Below are 20314 nucleotides of genomic sequence, written 5' to 3'. Positions count from 1 at the left end.
TGCCTGCCATTCCTCTGTCTCTCTTCCTCTCCCTTCCATCCTGTGCCTGAAAGTTTTATTCCTCTATCTCTGCCAAGCACTTTACTGTACACAGGGTACCATACAGTTATGGGTTTGGTAGATTCTCTGGCATACTGCCAAGCACTTTACCATGAAAGGGGTATTGTACACCAATTTTCCCAAGACTCTTCCTTTCTCCCTTTTACTTCTTGCTTCGTCCATCTCTGACTGCGCCTCTTGTGGAGCTACAGAACCACAGATCGGGACTCCACACTTGCTTCCTACTAAAGTATGTCTCAATCACACTTCACACAGGAGTCCTACCTGACTCCCAGGGCAATTTCTTATCTTGGTTTACCAGGTAAATTCTTGAAACCAGAGTGCCTACCTTCCTTTCTTCCCTAGTTCTTCACTGATCCTACCTTCTTAACCAGTCTCGGTTCCTTTATCGGTTCTCTGCAGAACCACTGTCACCAATGCACATGACCACTAAAATCAGCAGGGCATGCCTTCCTGCTGTGGTGGTAACAGGTGTCCCCAGAATGCGACTGGATCCCAAATGAGCCCCAATTTGTGAGAAACTGTGAGAATCTGCACAGAATCTACACAGGCTCAGTTGAGGATTTCAGTGAAGTAACAATTCTATTTGTGATTGCAATGGTGGACATCCTGCAAGCAGGAGTGTATCATAACCTTATATCATCTATTACCTGATGCTTGATTTCTTCCCTGTTTCCTCATTGGCTGAGTACTACAGGTTCACAACCTACTTGAAGCTTGTTGCTATACCATATATGTAAAATTTTATTTGACCAACCTATAATTTCTCCTTTTTCCCCTTTATTTCTTCTTCTCTCATAACTGGAGGGGCCCATGATTATTATTATTATATTTTCTTTTTCTGATTTTGCAACTGCTTGTCTTGTTTTTCTTAGTCATCCTGCTTATTTTGGTACAGTGGGACCTTCCACTGTCCCCTTATCTGCTTAACATACCCCCCACTGTTATGCCACTGTTATGCTTGTACAATCACTATTCAAAAGTGCAAGGTTAGTGGAATTTTCCACTGCAAAAACACAACTTTAATTCTTACAAACTGTGAAATCTTTGAGTACTTGCACATGACAAAACTGCTGTGTTCTTCCTTGGAAAAAGCTGCTGTGGAGCCCTTGGAGGCTGGCAGTCTCATAACTTGGCTTAGGGGATGCAGGAGAACCTCATGCTCCAGCCAGGTACCAACTACCTCACCCAACACCCCCCAAATAAATACCTGAATATTTCCTCTGAATCCGAGTGAAGGTGTAGGAAAACCAACCAGATGGACTTGGGTAGACTGTTCTAGGAGTGCTCTTAAACCTACTAACCTGTGTGTCTTTCAGAGCTGAAATTTAAATATTGAAGGTTTCTGTGTAATAAGAGGAGAATGTATTGGGGGACCGATGAATGGGGACTCAGCACTTCTAGCTAGGTTAAAACAGGGGGTGTCAGCATCAGTTCATGTCTCCACAAAGGAGCTGCTTGTCCTCAGTGTTGTCTGTGGCAGTGCTATGGGCTTTTCTGAGAGGCTGCTCCTGGACAACAACATGGGTGGCTGATCTGGTCAGACAGAACTGGATGCTGTAGGATGTTGATCCTGCTCCTGCTGAGGACACTTAAATCACTGGGAATAGGAGAAAAACATAACAGAGTCCCTGGAGATAGGGAAGTGACTATGGTAAATTTAGTGCATTCTCTACTCAGACATGCACTTTGTCATGTACCTAAAAAAAAAAGGAGTGAGCAGGGACAGGACCTAATGTATAGGGATGTGCAAAACCTCAGATTTATTTCTCAGCACGTCACCCATGTGCTGAGTGAGGTGCCTCTTCACTTTTCCCATACTCACAAGGTTTGGACTCAATGTTTTAAGGCTTACCAATGTTGTAAGTATTACCTTGCTACACATTTGTGCACTAAGTTGCACAATAAACCTGTGACCTTTAGGAACATAACACAAATAAATACTCTGGTTCCACTGACTGGTTTGTCCCTGCAGTGCAAATTTAGCACTAGGGTCCCCTTTCACTCATCATCTATAGGGGTAGGAGTCAAAGAACAAGACATTCTATTTAACTTGTTCTGCTAATAGTCAAATTATGGATGAGCTGTTTCCATCTGCCCGTGGATAGCCTGTTTTCAAATGCTACTTGAAAGAAAAAGAAATGGAAGATACTGGCCCCTGCTGGCCACTTGTGTGAGGTTTAACTTGGGACTATTTTAGTGTCTTAGTACTACACACATTACTAGACAATCTTGTATTCAGCTCTTGGTCCATGGTGGCTTAAGAATGAGATGCTGAAAACGTGCCTTGGTAATGGCTGAAACTGGCTCTGGGCCTGGCTGCAGCTGGCTTTTGGTGGGCAATGTCACTGTGGTTCCTGGAGTACATGGTGTGTGAGACAATGGGAAGGTAAGCAGGGAGGTGACAGTGCTAACAACACTGTACTGGAAGCTCAGTCCTTTCCATTTCAGTCTACATCATAGCTCCAGCATGGCCTGAAGGGAGGGTGTGAGAATTCAGTCCTTTCAGATCACTCTTGAGTCCAACAGAAAAAGAGGCTGCAAAACCACTGAAGGCTTCATATACATGGATTAGAGAGAAAATTACCAGTATTTGCCACTGAAGGAAATACCATCTGAGAGCTTTGCTGAGATGCAGTAGCGTTACCATCACTTGGTCTTTAAATCAAGGCAATGATTTTTCAGAAAAAAGATGCTCAAGCTTAGTCAGCATCTGGAGGGCTTCTGCTTTCTAAAAGCTGCTATGGGCTATAGCCACAAGTTACAATATAATTCTTTGTTCAATTTTGCCCTCAAATAACATTATGTTTTCTGTCTTCTGTTGGCTATTGAGTGGCATGCGTTGGTACCAGTTAGACATCCTCTTGCCCTGTTACAGTGGCCTGAATTTCATTTCCGTTTGCTTATGGGAGTAGTGGTATTCTTTGCTGGTCTTCCAGTTTATACCATCAGCATAGCTCCCATGAACGCCCAGCCAGTACATCCCATTCAGGTTAGAGTAGTGGCAGTCATTGTACCACCATGCTATAAGGATAGGTTGTGGCACAATTAAAGGAGCTCATGTCGTTGTCCTGGTCTGTTGTTGAAAATGGCATGTCCTTGTGGTATGATAAGGAGTCTCCTGCAGGGGAGTACAAGTTCACAGTTACTCCAATAGTGCAGAAGGGAACTTAATGTTTCTGTGCATCATTGCAAGGTATCAGTGGGCCTTGCTGGATCATAGAATCATAGAATATCCTGAAGTGGAAGGGACCCATAAGGATCATCAAGTCTAGCTCCTGGCACCACACAGGTCTACCCAAAATTTTTGACCATGTGACTAAGTGCACAGTCCAAATGCTTCTTAAATTCTGACAGGCTTGGTGCAGTGACTACTCCCCTGGGGAGCCTGTTCCAGTGTGCGACCATCCTGTCTATGAAGAACCTCTTCCTGATGTCTAGCCTAAACCTCTGATGCCTCAACTTGGCACCATTCCCACGGGTCCTATCACTGGTGATTAAAGAGAATAGGTTGGCTCCTGCCTCTCCGCTCCCCCTTGTGAGGAAGCTGTAGACCGCGATGAGGTCTCCCCTCAGCCTCCTCTTTTCCAGGCTGAACAGACCAAGTGACCTCAGCTGCTCCTCATATGTCTTCCCTTATAGTCCCTTCACCATCTTTGTCACCCTCTGGACACTCTCCAACAGTTTACATCCTTTTTGTAAAAACTGTAAGGCAGTTTTTATAAATCATGCTGTTCTCTTGTTTACCTAGGTATCCTCCTTGGTCATAGAGAAAAGGAGTATCCTGAGCTCTACTAGGACTGCTGATACACATGGAGAACTTATCTATGCCTGTGGAGCAAATGGGCCAGATTCTGCTTGCAGTTACACAACTCTTATACCACTTGGATTCTCTGCTGACTTACTGAGATCTGGACTGTCAGAAAGAGTTGCAGCGTACAAAGCCATATAAACAGAGCACTGCTATCTCAAATGTTGGTTTCACCCATTCTTACATGAAGGGTATTGAATTTTGCAGAGGATTTGTTTGCTTTTTAAAGAAACAAACAAAAACCACATCAGGAGTTAAGAAGATGTGCTGATGCTGAAAGTATTGAGTATCACCCCAGACCTAGAAATACCAAGCCTTCATGGTAAATATTTACTTCTATTAAAACTGAAAGCAGAACTTGGCCTGGCTGCCGTGAAGATGTGGGAACGCTGTGTCCCACTGCTCAGAGCCAGATTCTGCATTTGCTGCAAAACTTTGTGGCAGGGCTTGTAGTTACTGCTCTGGGTCACACGTCTGTGTGTGATGGGTGTCCCTTTCCTTCCCTGCACCCAGAGGTCACTGTGCACCTGGGGTGCCTTAGACAGTTTTTAAAAATTGACCCCAAATGTGGATGGTGCATGATAACACTCTGTACTGTAAATACTGAATGCTTTTGAATTGCTCTGGGAAATGGTCTTTCCTAGTAAGCTTCTAACTTACCAGCATTTCCACCAAGGAAGTCTCCTAGAACTAGTTTGTACTTCTCAGACTCTCCTAAAATTCTGAAAGAAGCGTACTTGGCATAGTAGTAGTTGTTCTCAAAGTCTCTCAGGTCAATACGGAGTTCGCAGTTTCCTAGAAGAGAAGGTGGACAGCAGTTCTGTTGGGCTGGTGGTGAGCATGCAAATGAAATTCAGGGGTGAGGGGTTTAAGGAGCCCTGAGATAACTCAAGAGGAGCTACCACTACTTGAGAGATTATTATATATTTCAAATTGCTGCAGAACTATCTGTCCTGCATTATAATTGTGAGTCCAAGTCTGTTTGTGAACATGATTGTCATCACAAACAGTACTAGTAAATAGATGTGTTGGCCTATCTCCAGGATAAGTCATGCAGACAGCTGATTCACTTCTCTTACTTGTAGTTTTACCTTTTTTAGAGGAAAATTTCCTGTGTGCAATGGACTGCAAGAGCCTGCATGCTGTTTAAAATTAGCTGCTGGGGCCCAAGAGAGATGCAAGAAGTTCAGTCTTTAATGGCCTAGCGTTGTGCAGTGAGTGCACTCTAACAGCCCCAGCCTGGGGAAGGAGACAGACCTTACCCAGAGAGGTGAGGAAGTGGATGTTGTCATTCCCCAGCCAGAACTCTGTTAGCTGGTTGCCAAATCCTTGCTTGTATGAATACCAATCTCGCAAAAAATTCACTGATCCATCCGAGCGTCTCTGGAAAACCTGCAGGAAATGAGAGTCTCACCCGTGTCAGGTCATTCTTCACTAAAAGAAGCTCCATTGCAGAGAACAGGTGGCACAATCCTTTGCAGCAAACTCTCCCATTGCATTGGGCCACTCCAGAGGGTAGCTGGGGGGACTGAACCAACAGGGACTCACAAATTTGCTTCATCTATGCTTGGAAATGAGGAGGGATTTTCTGATTTAAGCAGGAATGGAAGAGAGTTTGTGGTGCTCAGTTTGTTCCCAGAGATCTCTCCCAAGAGAATCCCCTGTATTCACATGGATTTACCCAGGTTTAACACGAACTTCAGCTGTCACCTCTCTGACTTGGCTTCATTATGTGTTTTTCCTGTCTTTGATACTTTTCTTCTTTTTGTTGCTATTTTAGTGCTATCATTTAGAGTGTTAACAAAAAATATTGTAGGGTTATAAAAGCTTCCCTCCCCCCATCCTACTTACAATCCATCCTCCACCATCTGTGTCCATATCACAGAAGACAGTGGTGGCATTGCAGCCTTGGGGGTAGATAGTATACCATCCACTCAGGATCTTCCCTTTATCCAGCAGCTCTTGGCAGTTCCTGGCTTGTGAGCAAATCAGAGAAACAGTTGAAGTGGAGAGAATAATGATGTGCTCACAGCATCTGGACAGCACATCAGCCTCATGCTATGAACTAGCTTCTTTGGGCCTTCAGTCTCCCATCTGGCTCTTTGCACTGCAGAACTCTGGTGCACATCTACTTGGAGACAAATCCTGCTACTCCGTGAGTCAATATGTCACAGGGTTGATGGGCTCTTCGTAAGAGATAGTCTAATGGGCTCAGACCCCTTTCATCTGCATGGGGTCTTTCTAAAGATCTGGGTGATGGAGCTGCTCCAAGTGGGATGACAAACTCAAGATCTGGGAATTTGTTTGGACTCAGGAATGTGGGGCACTGAAGTTGTATGGGTAGCTGGCAGCATAGGAGCTGTGACATACAAAAAATACCCCACCTACCTGTAATGCAGAAAATACCTTTCAGCTCATCTCCTGTGAATTCAACAGGGGACAGTTTTGAATACATACGTCTATATTATGTATATATATATTTTTCCCCACCAAATCCACAGCAACTCATATTCATGGGTGCCAAAGGACTGATGGAAGTTCTTTACTCTGAGGGAGATGAGACACTGGCCCAGGCTGCCCAGAGAAGCAGTGGATGTCCCATCCCTGGAAGTGCTCAAGGCCAGGCTGGATGGGGCTTTGAGCAGCCTGGGCTGGTGGGAGAGGTCTGGCCCATGGCAGGGGTTGGAATTGGAAGGGCTTTAGGTCCCTGCCAACCCAAGCCATTATGTGATTCTATGATCCTAGTTTACAGCTGCATTTGTGGTATTATTTCACAGGAGAAAGTCTGGGAAGATTTACATTGAGCATCCTCAGTATATCAGATAAGAAGAACCCTGCTCTACCCAGAACCCAGTGCTGTGTCAGTGCATGGTGTGGGGGTGAGAGGAATCACTGCCCTGGTGGGGGACACTGTCCACTTCTTGAAGGCAGGACCTGCCTCTGCTCTCCAGAGCTGCTCCATGACATGGTAGTGGTGATACAAGTGTCTGAGCATGATGAGCATCTGATGTGTGGGCACACAGCTGTGCCAGGCTGTCTTGTGAGCCTGGGTATTCTTCATAATGGAGGTCTGCTCCTGAACGTGGCCTATTACTTATTAGTCAAATGTATATACATGCCCAGGAAATGTAGACCTGAATTAGAGTGCTTGAGGCAGTGAGGCATGGCATCCTAATCTCTATTTCAGGTGTTACTGCAGCTCTCTAATCTGTTTGAGCCTCTTCATGGGATTCTGTTCTTATGGCATCCAAAGGCAGCCAGAGTGGGCTGAAGCTCTGCTTTGGTTCTAATTCAGGGAGATTTACTGATGCTCACCTCCCTCTCCCTCTCCCTCTCCCTCTCCCTCTCCCTCTCCCTCTCCCTCTCCCTCTCCCTCTCCCTCTCCCTCTCCCTCTCCCTCTCCCTCTCCCTCTCCCTCCCCTCCCCCCTTCCCTTCCCTTCCCTTCCCTTCCCTTCCCTTCCCTTCCCTTCCCTTCCCTTCCCTTCCCTTCCCTTCCCTTCCCTTCCCTTCCCTTCCCTTCCCTTCCCTTCCCTTCCCTTCCCTTCCCTTCCCTTCCCTTCCCTTCCCTTCCCTTCCCTTCCCTTCCCTTCCCTTCCCTTCCCTTCCCTTCCCTTCCCTTCCCTTCCCTTCCCTTCCCTTCCCTCCCCTCCCCTCCCCTCCCCTCCCCTCCCCTCCCCTCCCCTCCCCTCCCCTTCCCTCCCCTCCCCTTCCCTCCCCTCCCCTCCCCTGGCTGGAAGGCACCTCTGGGTCCATCTGATCCAACCTCTCTGCTCAAGCAGGGCCACCTACAGCTGCTTGCCCAGGACCACATCCAAGCAGATTTTAAAGATCTCCAAGAAGGAGACTCCACAACCCCACTGGGCAACCAGTTCCAGTGCTCTGTCACATGCACTGTAAAGTCCTTCATGATGTCTAGACAGAACTTCATGTGTTTTTAGTGGCTTCATCTTGGAAACCAGGATACTGTGGCTGTAAGGACCAAAACAGACCTTCTCCAGGTCACACAGAGAGCAGATTATTTAAGAAGCACTCACAGGACATGACTGTTCTATGTAATCTGGTCTGGGTGGCTTACAAATAGCCATGCAGAAGCTGCATGTGGCTGAGAGAAGCAAATAGGTAAACAGTAATATCTCCTTACTCTGTCCTTCAGTGTCACTCTGAATTAGTTGCTGCCCTGTCCTGACTTCCGATGCAGGGATTCTGCCTTACTGCTTGTTATCACTAGTATGTTCTGCAAAGCCAACAGTGGGATGAAGGAACAAGGAAGAAACTCACCCAAAGTTTCTGGAAACCCAGGCTCTCCTTTTGTCCCTGTTGGGCAAACAACATAATCAATTGCTCTCTGCCTTCCACACCCAGTCCTTCACTCTTCCACAACTTGACATTGTTTGCTTTTCAAGCCAAATCCTGCTGCACTGGTGTGAGCTGTGATGTTAGGTGAATTGATAAGCTCATCTGCATGCACAAAGAGGCATGGTGCAGCAAAGGCAGGAGGAAGAACTGTGATCTGTAGTGATCTGTACTGGTTGGTTCCCAGCCCATCAGAGGCCCATCTGCTCAAATCCAGAAGAGCACAGAGGGACAAAAGCAGGTGGGAGCCCAAGCCACAGGCTCCTGTAATTACAGAACCAAGTATCTTTTCTGGCTGCTTCCCAGGGCTGCCCCCACAGAGCCTCAGTCCCATGTCCACCTGTGACACCCAGCAGCCTGAGTCAATAGCAACAACTCTCCAGATTCCCTGGCAGGCACAGGGGGTGGCTGCCTGGGAGTGCAACACATTATGGGGTGCAGGGGAAGAGGACAGGAATTACTGTGAGATGTTCAGGGGAGGAACCAAAGGTGGGAAAATGGAGGGATTTAGGTGATTTGGGAAGGAAGAAGAAAGGGAAAATAGAAGGTAAGGGGATAAAAATGGTTGATTTTAGATAGCTGGTCAGTATGCTTGTTTGGCTGTGCCCTGCCCTGATCAACACAGTCTGCCCTGTCATCTTATTAAAAACCTTTCTAGTGGGTGAGAGCTCTATTCTGTGTGCCCATGTGTGTATGGGGTGTGAGTGCAGCACCTGGAGCCAAACCATGGGTCAGAGGTCTGTGGGGCAGCAACTGGCATAAGTGCAGGTGTGCAAGTGAGTGTGATGGCTAGCAAAGATCAACCCAGGTAAAGCTGGTGAAATAGTCTGGACTCCAGGGGGGTCTGAACATGCTGCTGTGGGTGTGAGGGTACCTGGGAGTCTACAGGGGCAAGAGCACAGAGGGTTGGCTGTGGGGCTGGGGTGCTCCAATAGTTTTGCATATGTGTGTGTGTGGTTTGGTGTCAGGCTGCATCCTCAGGGTTCTGTGCCAGCAACTGGTGAGACTGAGATCTAGCTGCTAGTTAGACTGAGTGAATCCTCTTGCTGGAGGAATCCCCCTTGTACCTATTTATCTACGCAGAAAAATTCTCACCGGTGGACCACTATCCTGCTCAGCCAGTGGCTTCAACAGCTTCATCCAAGCAGGATGAAGCTGTTGGTGCTCTCTGTGCTCATGTGAGTGCTCTGAGTGGCTCTTGGTGAAGATGAACATGTATATTTGTATATTTGTTTAGAGGCACACGTGTATATATATTTATATTATGTATTTATGTGTATGTATTTATATATATAATATATAGTGTATACATGTCCTCTTCGTGTACATGCCTACTGGGAACTACTTCAGCCTGGTTACCAGTTAGACCTGGGCACAGGGACAGGGAGTGGCAGCCTTGCTGCTCTTGGGTTGTTGGACCCAGTATGATATATTTTCCCTTGACACCTGATTAGGGGTCAAGAAGTCTAAATGACAAGAGTAATGCAATACATGTCTATGTCAGACCTGCTGGCTGCTAAGACAGCCTGACAAATGGGGTGCAAACATTTTGTGCCAGTGAGTATTAGGTGGGACACATAGAACAGTAGTAGATGGGTGTGGAAAGGAAGTCAAAACACACCTAGGGAAGGAGGCAGGGTCAGAAGCACCAAAAGGGGAACAGTTACTGCTGGCAGAGGTCTTTAGTGGGTGTTTCCGGAGCAGCTGTGACAGCTGGAGCAAATGTACTATACTAGTGACCAACTCAGTAGCATTTGGCTCCTATTTCAAGCCAAAGACTTGTGAGAGAAGCCATGGTGCAGAGAGAGCTCATATGTGCCAGTGGCCTTAGCATGCAGGATGATGTCAACAGAAAAAATAATAACAATTATATATATATATATATATATATATATAAACATTTCCTTGTTTACTCTCTACCCTATTAATAACGCTGGAGAGAGACAAGTTTCTGTGGCATTAACAGTAATTGAGTTTCATCCGAGTCTCTGCCTTTTGACATAGCAGGGGAAGGTCAGAGTTCTGCCCAGATGTGTCTGGTCCCTTGGGCTGGGGTGTGCAAAGTCCTGCTGTGTCTGTAGTTGACAATTCTGGACAGCAGCTTCAGGCTCCCAAGTTGGTGGCAGTCCCTGTTGCTGTCTGGCTAGTTTGGGAGAGGGGCTGCTCACATCACCAGGAGCCGGGGCTGAACCTCTATGGGGAGCTCCAGCAGGCCAGGCCCTATGATGGGGGAGAGCTATTGTCAAATAGCCCAAAACAAGTACCCTGTGGGGTACTTTTTTTTTTTTCTACAGTTGCTCCCACATGGTGTGTTGTTCTAGAATGGCATGGGGTGGAAGTTGAACTAGACAGACTCTCATCATAAATTCATCTCAGCACAATTTACCTTTTGGTCCTGGGAAGCCAGGATCTCCAGCCACTCCTGTAAGAGACAAGAGAAAAATGCTCATCACAGATGACTCAAAGGGACTGAATTACTGCAAATCCCTAAGTAGTGGCTCCTGGCCCTCTGTGTTTCCCAAATGAACAGGAGAGGCTGTTGTAAATGGTGCAAAGCCATGGTGCTTTGTGAGTGCCCCAGCTGAAGGCAGCCTGTGAGGCCCTGCCTGCTCTTCAAATCAGCAGCATCTCTCAGGAACAGCAGGACAATTGCTTCTTCTTCTGCTGGATTCATGCCTCTGTCTCAGTGATTTTTGTTGTTTTTGTTGGTTTTCAGTTCTAAGCTTGTGATCTGTGAGATTTCAGACAATAGCTGGTGTTTCAATGTGTCCTGTTTCAATCTCCTCCTGTGGGGTTCTGCTGATGTCTTGGGTGCTTCTGACAGGGAAATATGTACATATTCAGCATGCAAAGGGCTCTTTTCCCAGCTGTTCAGTGTGCCAATGCTCAGTTCCTAGATGATGCCATGTGCTGGGAGCTGGAAATGGCATGATTTGCTTCCTGACTCTGCACCATGTCTATGAATGCTTCTTAATGCATGGCTCAACAGTCTTGTCTTATGCAGCCCTGTTCTCAGCTTGAGTCTATGAACAGAGAGAGATCAAATAAGTGACTTCCTCATTTTGTGGAGGGAGGTCAGCCCATTACAAGGAAATCCCTATTCCCTCCTTGCTTCACTGTATGCCAGCTGTCTCCACTCCAGGCGTGGAGAATAGGGAATCATAGAATCATAGAATGGTTTGGGTTGTAAGGGACCCCAAAGATCATCTGGTTCTAACCCCCTGCCTATATAAGGGACACCTCCCACCATACGAGGTTGCTCATAGCCCCATCCAACCTGGCCTTGAACACCTCCAGGGATGGGGAATCCACAGCTTCTTTGGGTAACCAGTTACAATGCCTCACTACCTTTACAGTGAAGAATTTCCTCATAATGTCTAATCTAAATCTATACTATTTTAATTTAAGACCATTCCCCCTAGTCCTATCATTATCTACCCCAGTAAAGAGTCCTTCTCCATCCTTTTTATAAGACCCCTTTAAGTACTGAAAACCTGCCATGAAGTCACCCTGGAACCTTCCCTTCTGTAGGCTGAACAGCCTCAGATCTCTCAGTCTGTCTTCATAGGAGAGGTGGTCCAGCCCCTTGATCATCTTTGTGGCCCTCCTCTGGACCGGCTCTAAAAGCTCCACATCCTTTTTGTGCTTGGGCCCCCAGACCTGGGTGTAGGATTCCAAGTGGGGCCTCACAAGGGTAAAGGAGCACAGTCACCTCCCTCAACCTGCTGGCCACTCCTCTTTGATCCTGCCCAGGATGCAGTTGGCCTTCTGGGCTGCAAGTGCACATTGCTACATCATGTCAAGCTTTCGATCCACCAGAATCCCCAAGTCCTTCTCTGTAGGGCTGCCCTCAATGAGTTCTTCTCCTAGTCTGTACTCATGTCTGGAATTGCCCCGGTCCAGGTGCAGCACCCTGCACTTGGACTTGTTGAACCTCATGAGGTTCACGTGGGCCCACTTCTCAAGCTTGTCAAGGTCCCTTTGGATTTCTTCCCTTCGTTTTGTCATATTGACTGCACCACTCAGCTTGGTGTCATCTGCTAACTTGCTGAGGATGCTCTCAATCTCCTTGTCTATGTCATTGATGAAGATATTGAAAAGCATTGGTCCCAATACAGATCTCTGAGGGATCCTGCTTGTCACTGACCTCCACCTAGACATGGAACCATTGACAGCCACTCTCCGGGTGAGGTCTTCAAACCAATTCCTTATCCACTGAATGGTCCACCTTTCAATTTCATCTCTCTCCAATTTGTAGATCAGGATATCATGTGGGATTGTGTCAAAGACCTTACAGAAGTCCAAGTAGATGACATTAGTCAGTCTTCTCTTGTCAGCTGATGCAGTTACTCCATCACAAAAAGCCACCAGATTGGTGATGTATGATTTGCCCTTCATGAATCCATGCTGGCTGTCTCAGTTTACCTCTTTGTCTTGCATGTACTTTAACATCCAGGAGGATCCATTCCATGATAGATGCAGAGGTGAGTCTCACTGGTCTGTAGATCCCTGGGTCCTCCTTTCTACCCTTTTGAAAATGTGGGTAATGTTTCCCTTTTTCCAGTCACCAGGGACTTCACCTGACTGCCATGATATTTCAAATATGATGGACTGAGGCTTGGCAACTACATCAGCTAATTCCTTCAGGACCTTGGGATGCATGTCATCAGACTCCATAGATTTGAAATTGTTGTTTCATCAGGTGGTTTCAAGCCTACCCTTCACTTACAGTGGGAGGGACTTTGTTCTCCCAGCCCTCATTTACATGTTCAGGGAAATGAGATATGTGGAAAGCCTGACCACCAGTGAAGAAGTTGTTGAGTACCTCAGCCTTCCCCATGTCTGTTGTTAGCAGTTCTCCCTTCTCTTTTATCAGAGGGGGAACACTCTCCCTGGCCTTTCTTTTCTGAGCAATCTACTTATAGAACCCCTTTCTGTTATTCTTTGCATCTTTGCCAATCTCAGTTCCATCCTTGCTTTGACTTTCCTGATCCCATCCCTGCACATCCAGACAGCAAAGCTGTACTCTTCCTAAGCCACATGTCCGTTCTTCCACTTCCTGTGCATTTACTTCTTGCACTTGAGTTTGACCAAAAGGTCTTTGCTCAGCCATCCCCATTTCCTGCCCTCCCTGCATGCCTTCTTACACAGGAGGATGGAGAGTTCTTGTGCTCTAAGAAAAACATCCTTAAAGAGTTACCAGCTCTGTTCAGCTCCTTTGTCCCTAAGGACAGTGTTCAAGGGGATCTCAGCCACTAGATCTTTAAATAGCTGGAAGTTTGCTGTTTGGAAGTTCAGGGTCCTGACTTTGCTATTAGCCAAGACCATATTCCTTGAGATCACAGTCAACCAGGGTGTGGTCACTGCAGCCCACATTGCCTCCAATCTTAATCTTTTTTATTTGTTCATCTGCATTGGTAAGCATAAGGTCCAGTAATGCTTCTCCTCTGGTTGGTTTGTCTCATATCTGGACCAGGATGTATCCTGGAGTCTCTAGGAGTCTCCCAACTTGCTTACACAGCCTGCTGTGTAGAGAGATGTCTGCTTATACGGGGCTGATAAGGGGGACTTCAAAAAGAAGAGTAGTATCTTCCTCTGAGATGTGGTCCCACCCTACAACACTGTTCCTAGTACCCATCCCATGCCAGATGCATGTACCAAATCTTCCTGCTCTATGCTACTTCAGGGCTGTTTCTTGGAGTATGACCAACTCTCAGGTATTTTATCTCTATAGATCCAGTCTCCCTATGTATGCCCCGGACTTCAGTGGGTTTATAGATTGAAGCTGAGTATGTCATGCATTACCTTTTGTACCAGGTGGTCCTGCTTTCCCAGGGAGTCCCTGGGCTCCCATTTCTCCTACAAGGAAAAACTCAGTTTATATGTGCATATTGCAATCTGACCAGAGGAGAGGTGACACAGAAGCCTGGGCAGCTAGGCCTCAGCTTCTGCAGAAACAAGGAAGATGTTTTTTGTTCATCGGATGATATTTTACAACATATCTCACTCCCTTTCTTCTACTACAGCTGTACTACACAGGTACTGCCAATGTCAGTCTTATTTTACAATTCACTTATGAATTCCTGTGAGCTTTGTACATCTTGGAGCCAGTTTGTGGCTTTTGCCCCAGTGGAGCAGCTTCCTCTGCTGTTGTGACTCACTTTGCCTACAAGTCCACTATGACATGGGAGGCTTTGAAGGACTCCTATGGGTATGAGGTGACCTTCAACAGCTCCTCCCCCCCACAACAAAGCAATCTAATATCAAAGCATTCATTGCTGGGTTTTGGAATCTCACCTTTTGTTCCTGGGAGACCTGGTTCTCCCTTTGAGCCAGAGGCACCTGGGATCCCTGGGCATCCTTGGAGAACAGCCAGCCGGTCAGCATCACCTAGTCCCACTATTCTCACCTCTGAATTAATGAAGACAGTCATCATGGAGATTATTATGACTCTGAAATGTCTTGGAGAGGAAACTGAACCCTTTGGGCTTCAGAAACAGAGCAAAAGGCAAAGATAGGCAAGTGATATCCTATCTGAGGAACGGAGTCTGGCATAATTATATGTATTAAGAGACGGTATTGAGGTTGTTGCATATTAGAATTAGACACTGGATCTCTCTGGCTTCAGGGGAGTTTAGTGGAAGAAGGCTGTGATATGTGACATTACATGCATGACAAATACATTGTAACTTAATAAAACAGAAGATGTGAGGTGCTCTGTGGGGTAACACAGCAAAAAGTAAATGGCACTGATGAGTATGTGGATAGTAAAGATTCTGATTTAAAGACATCCTAAAGATCTAGCCTGATTTCCTGACACCAGATCAGTTTAAAATCACGCCTATTGTCTTTCTGGAGAATATAGACCAAAAACTGTGTTGTGCAGTGTTCCCAAGTAGCCAGGGTTCCACAGATGGAAAACATAGAAGAGGGTGGAAAACTATGAATGGGGCAGCCTGTTCCTGGAGAGCCCACTAGAGAGTGGGCAGGATGCTAAACCTTTTGGTTGGAGCCAGCAGCTTTGTGAAGCCACTACTGAGACTTCATCACCCATCTTCCTGCTTGCAGCTGAATTAAAGAGATGCATAGAAGGAACAAATCCTGCCCCCCATCCCCACCCCAGCTCAGCTCAGCTATAACAGCCTGCCTTAGGGCAATTAGCAGTAGGATTTGTGCCCCACTTACCTGGGCAGGTGTCCTGGGGATTGCAAATGGTGACTGTTATGCTGAGCAGGAAAAGAAGGACTGCGGCTACACTTCCCATTGCTGGCACAACTCTCTGCTCTCTACTTAGCTTTCCTTCTCCATGTCCCAGGCACTGTGGTTAGTATTGATCCATCTAGGCCTTTTATACCTAATAAAAAAACTCAGTGTAAGCTCCACCTCTGTGCTTGCCCACTGCCTGGGTCCCCACTCTGCGTCAGAGCTCTTCCCAGATAAACAACTTTCCACAGGCCTGATGGGGAAAGTCCTTGCCTGGCTGCCCCAGCCTGCCTTGTCTCAGGCCTTTGCAAATTTTGGATACATATCTCCTCCTGTACTGTGTTTCTAGATAAAATGAACCAGCAAAAACATACATTTAGCTAAACGGAGACAGCTCCCCTCTTCCTTCCTGCTACTGGCACTTTACAAAGAGCAGCACTTACTGTGTGTATGGGGGAACTGAGACATGAGGAAAAGAAAAGCCCAAGGTCAACAAAGATCACAGTCAGAAGCTGCAGTGCCTGACTCATGCTCCAGTGCTCTGCCTGCCAGGCAGTGTTGGGTCACTTTGCAACCTTTCAAACACAGGTTTCAATTTATACATGTATGTAATCCAGGACTGACCTGGAGTTAAAACTCTGCATATCCAAGTGAAGTTTGGTGGGAAGAGCATGTCTGACTTTTTTCCCTGCCTTTTTTTTTTTTTTCTTCTCCCCTCCAGTTCCTGTTCATTGTAATAAAGAGAAGGATTTCAGTTTCTCTGTTGTGCTCTCTGTTCATTTGTGTCAGCATTACGAGGTTCAAACTGTCTCAAGGCTGACTCTCGTGTTACCTCTATGTACAGAACCTTCAAAGTTTATAGCAGAGTTTTTAGCAGCTCTGTTCAGCTCCTTTGTTCCTAAGTACAGTGTTCCAGGGGATTTCATCTTTAATATAGCTTTAAATAGCTTGAAGTTCACTCTTTGTAACTTCAGGGTGCTGACTTTACTCTTTGTCAGGCCCATGTTCCTCAAAATCACATAGTCAACCAGGGTGTGGCCACTGCAGCCCAGAAATGCAATAGATGTTTATGATTGTGTTCCCAAGACACAATTTTCTTAAGGGCAGTGCAGGTCTTACTTTCCTTTCCCTGTCTAGAAAAAAAAAAAAAACAAAAAACAAAAAACAAACAAAAAACCTGTAGAGAAATCAGAAGGAATGTGATCTGACCACCTGAATTCAAATTTGGGTTTTGTTTAAAGCGGGAAAAAAGTATATCATTCATGGCAAGTGTTGTGCGCAGTTCTCAGGGAGAAATGAGAATAGTTTCTTTCTTCAGCTTTTCAGAAGGAGAAAGAGAGAGAAAAAGGATGAGCAGGTGTCTCTGATCTGCTAGGGCAGGAGAGGTCTATGCAGAGTCTGGGACACAGTTGTTTCTGCCCTATGGGGCAGGTGAAGATGAAGAAATGACAGCTGCTAGTACTGAGAAGTCTCCTCCTACACAGCACCCTGTATCCTGTGCTGTGAGCTTGGTAACAGCTACAATACTTTGTTACAAAATCTAGCAGTAAGAGCTACCTGCTTCCCTTGGTAAGTCACTCCAAAAAAGCAATGGTTAAACTGGCATCACAGGTTATCCTGTCTTTACAATCTGCCAAGGGCTCCTGGCTAGATCTGTCCTGGCTGGATCTGCATCAGTCTGAGAATGCTTGTGGAGGCAGCACTGACTCCTGGAGATGTCAGCTTGCTTTCAGACAAGGAGGCAATGCTGTAGTGTTCTTGTGGACATGGCTAACTTTGGGAGCAGGGGGGAAACTGCAATAGAAAAAACAGTCCAAAGTAGGTCAGTTCCCTGAGGGCAGATATTGTAATTTACCCAGTGATCAATATGCCCTAAATTGTTTTTCCTCACACTGTGTCCTAATGAAGATCAAATAGTGCAGATTGCTTACACCATCAGCAATTCTTTTTTTCTATGTGGGTTCTCACTTGAGTCCTAGGAAATGTCCCTTGTTGATTGTGAAAGTCCAGTATCACTTTGGGAATGCAGAAACAGGAGTTTTAAGTGCATTGCATGAATACGGAGTGCCTCTAAACACCATGACTTCAGCTCCAGAGATGTAAATGTCACAAGTGAAGTCTCAAGAATGTAACTGACTTGTAAAGCACCAAGAAAATAAGCTTAGCAAATCAGAATGCACAAATGACAACAGATCTTCAAAAAGTGCATGTGGGAACATGATAACTGCACAACAGAGGATTTAACACTGATTTATTCAGAATCGTGGGTGAAATCAAGGCTCCTGGTAGTTTTTACACTGGGTTCTTTACCATCAGGAGGCTAGAGCTTCACAAAAACACCAGAAAAGCTGCAAAGGCTGTTAATACCTAAAACAATAGGCAGCAAGTCCCAGTCATGACATTCCTCTGCTTTGTCTCATGGCTAGGAACATTGCCACACAACTTCTAAAGATGCCAGAAAGGCAGACAGATTGTGCTGAGGAACTGAGAAATTCTGACAGATCTGACTTCAGGCTGACGTGTGGAAAACAAACTCGACAATCGGTAAGACTGTAAAGTAAGTATATTTATTCAGTGCTGGGCAGCACGGGGGTAGTCCCACCAAAGTCGTGCACACACTACAAGGCAACTTGCCATGGTTATATGCAGTAAAGAGTTACATATGCATGAAGTTTCACAATGCGTCTATACATATTCATATATACATCGCCTTGCCGAGGTGATCAGCTCCAGGGCAGACGTGTTCTGCAGCGGAGAGGGGGATCAGACAGGCAGGGCTATTTTTTCCGGCATTGAGCCCACTTGAGGGAGCCGCCAGGACCCAGCAGCCCTCGTGAGGGAGGCTGACGAGTTGTAGGCAGAGCTTTCAGCGCCCCCTCCCCGGCCGTTCAAAAGCTGCCCCGAGGGAGCGCCAGCGACCAGGGCGGGCAAACAGGGCGTGGCGCGTCAGAAGGGAGTGGCGCTGCAGTTAGCGCAGGCAGGGCGAGCAGGAAGGGCAGAGCGTTCCCCCCCCGCCCTTACGAACAACTCCTCTAATGGCGGTCTACCACTACCTAAGCTGCAGTGGTCTCCACCAGGCACAGTGCTCTCTCTAGGAAGTCCGTACATACCCAGACTGACTGTCCGCTCAAAAATGCAGCAGTTCAGGTCTCTGGATGCAGGGAGTGCCTGAGCCTGTTGCTACCACCTGCGGGGGCAGAGAGACAGTGTGTGTGAGGTGTGAGCAGGTGGATGACCTGGTCTGCCTGGTGGCAGAACTCCAGGAGGAGGTCGAGAGGTTGAGGTATATCAGGGAGTGTGTGCAGGAGACAGACTTGTGGAGCAACTCCCTGCAGGGCCTGAAGGACAGGTACCAGGGTGAGACACTCCAAATGGGAGTGGAACCCCTGCCCTGTTGCTGTCAGGCAGAGGGAGGGGACCTAGGAGTTGAGGAGGAATGGAAACAGGTCCCTGCTCGACATCGCAGGCGATGCCCCCTCCTACCAGCCCCACTTTCCCAGGTGCCCTTACACAATAGGTTTGAGGCCCTGGAGCTTGAGAGACCGGTGGGTGAGGATGAGGTAGAAAGTCTACCCAGGAGGATGCCTAGGGCGAGGAAGTCAACTCAGGACTTCCTCCACCAAGACAGAAAGAAGGGTGATTGTTGTGGGTGACTCCCTTCTCAGGGGAACAGAGGGTCCTATTTGTCGGCCTGACCCTACCTGTAGGGAGGTCTGCTGCCTCCCTGGGGCCAGGGTCAGGGACATTGCCAGATAGCTTCCCAACCTGGTTTGCCTCTCTGACTGTTATCCTCTTTTAATAGTCTAGGCTGGCAGTGATGACACTGAAGAGAGAAGCCTGAAGACTATCAAATAGAACTTTAGGGGACTGGGATGGTTAGTGGATGGAGCAGGAGTACAGGTGGTGTTTTTGTCTAGGGGTAACAATGGCAAGGCTGGAAGAGAAAGCAATGGCCCAACTGAAGTGCATCTACACTAATGCATGCAGCATGGGTAACAAACAGGAGGAGCTGGAAGCCATCGTGCAGTTTTCTGTTCTTGGTACTAGTGCCAAAATTTGACTCTCAAATGCCTGTTCTGTCACCCCTTTGGCTCCTGCATCAGCCAATGCATATCCCCTTTGAATATCAGTATCCCCTGCTTGATGTCCTTTACAGTGCATAAAGGCAACTTTAGTAGGCAGGTATACTGCCTGGAGTAACTTCAGTATCTCTTCTGCATGTTTAATTGAGGAAGATAAAAGTCCTCTCGCCTTCCAAATCGCCCCATGTGCATGCACCACACCAAAGGCATATTTCAAATCTGTCCAAATGTTAATTATTTTCCCTTTTGCCAGCTCAAAAGCTCTTATCAAGGTGATGATTTCCACCTTTTGGGCTGATTTTTGTTACCACATATCCTGTGAGGTGAACTCCCTAGCGGACAAAGATGCCATGTCCATGGTCTTGATGCAATCATGAATGGGTAATCTGGAAACTCTGATACTAAGGAAAGAGGCTGGGTTCAGAGGCTGTTTTTTTTTAGTGCAAAAAAAAATAATTAGTAAACTAATGGTCCATTCTACACATTACTTTTTGTCTTCAGTAGCTATTATTTGCGTATTTCAACAGTGTCCCCTTTTCCCGAAGGGGTCTTTCAAGCTTCAAGATCACAGGCTAGTTGTTTCTGAAATATGGTGGGGCTATTCTTGAACCCCTATGGTAACACTGTCCAAGTAGGCTGAGTTTTTCGTCCTCTATTAGCATTTTCCCATTCAAAGGCAAAAAGTTTCTGGCAGGCAGATAAAGGCATTCTTGTAATCGAGTGCCGTGAACCAAACTTGACTGTTTGTCTCATTTTGTCAAAAGGTTATTTCCATTTTAACTTGTTCAAAAGAAATTTTTGCAT

At 46.6% G+C, this 20314-nt stretch overlaps 2 protein-coding genes across 2 annotated transcripts in view; one reads left to right on the top strand and one right to left on the bottom strand.

Annotated features, from left to right (window-relative positions):
• Positions 1-4492, top strand: part of LOC101803756 (dual specificity testis-specific protein kinase 2) — a 43314-nt gene extending 38822 nt beyond the window's left edge. The window contains exon 12 of the transcript XR_011803978.1: positions 3812-4492. The gene's annotated coding sequence lies outside the window, so the exon portion shown is untranslated. The remainder of the gene's footprint in view (positions 1-3811) is intronic.
• Positions 1006-15543, bottom strand: LOC101791581 (ficolin-2-like). Its single transcript, XM_038165030.2, is given in 10 exon segments — positions 1006-3085; positions 3087-3181; positions 4532-4666; positions 5134-5263; positions 5723-5847; positions 8151-8186; positions 10612-10647; positions 14031-14084; positions 14523-14636; positions 15411-15543. Coding segments are annotated over 10 exon segments (957 nt in total). The 5' UTR covers positions 15490-15543; the 3' UTR covers positions 1006-2932.
• Positions 15544-20314: the final 4771 nt, after the last annotated feature.

The sequence above is a fragment of the Anas platyrhynchos genome, chromosome 18, assembly GCF_047663525.1.
Source record: "Anas platyrhynchos isolate ZD024472 breed Pekin duck chromosome 18, IASCAAS_PekinDuck_T2T, whole genome shotgun sequence".
NCBI lineage: Eukaryota > Metazoa > Chordata > Aves > Anseriformes > Anatidae > Anas > Anas platyrhynchos.
Note: the sequence above shows the minus strand (reverse complement) of the source record. Positions and strands in the feature narration are given on the sequence as shown.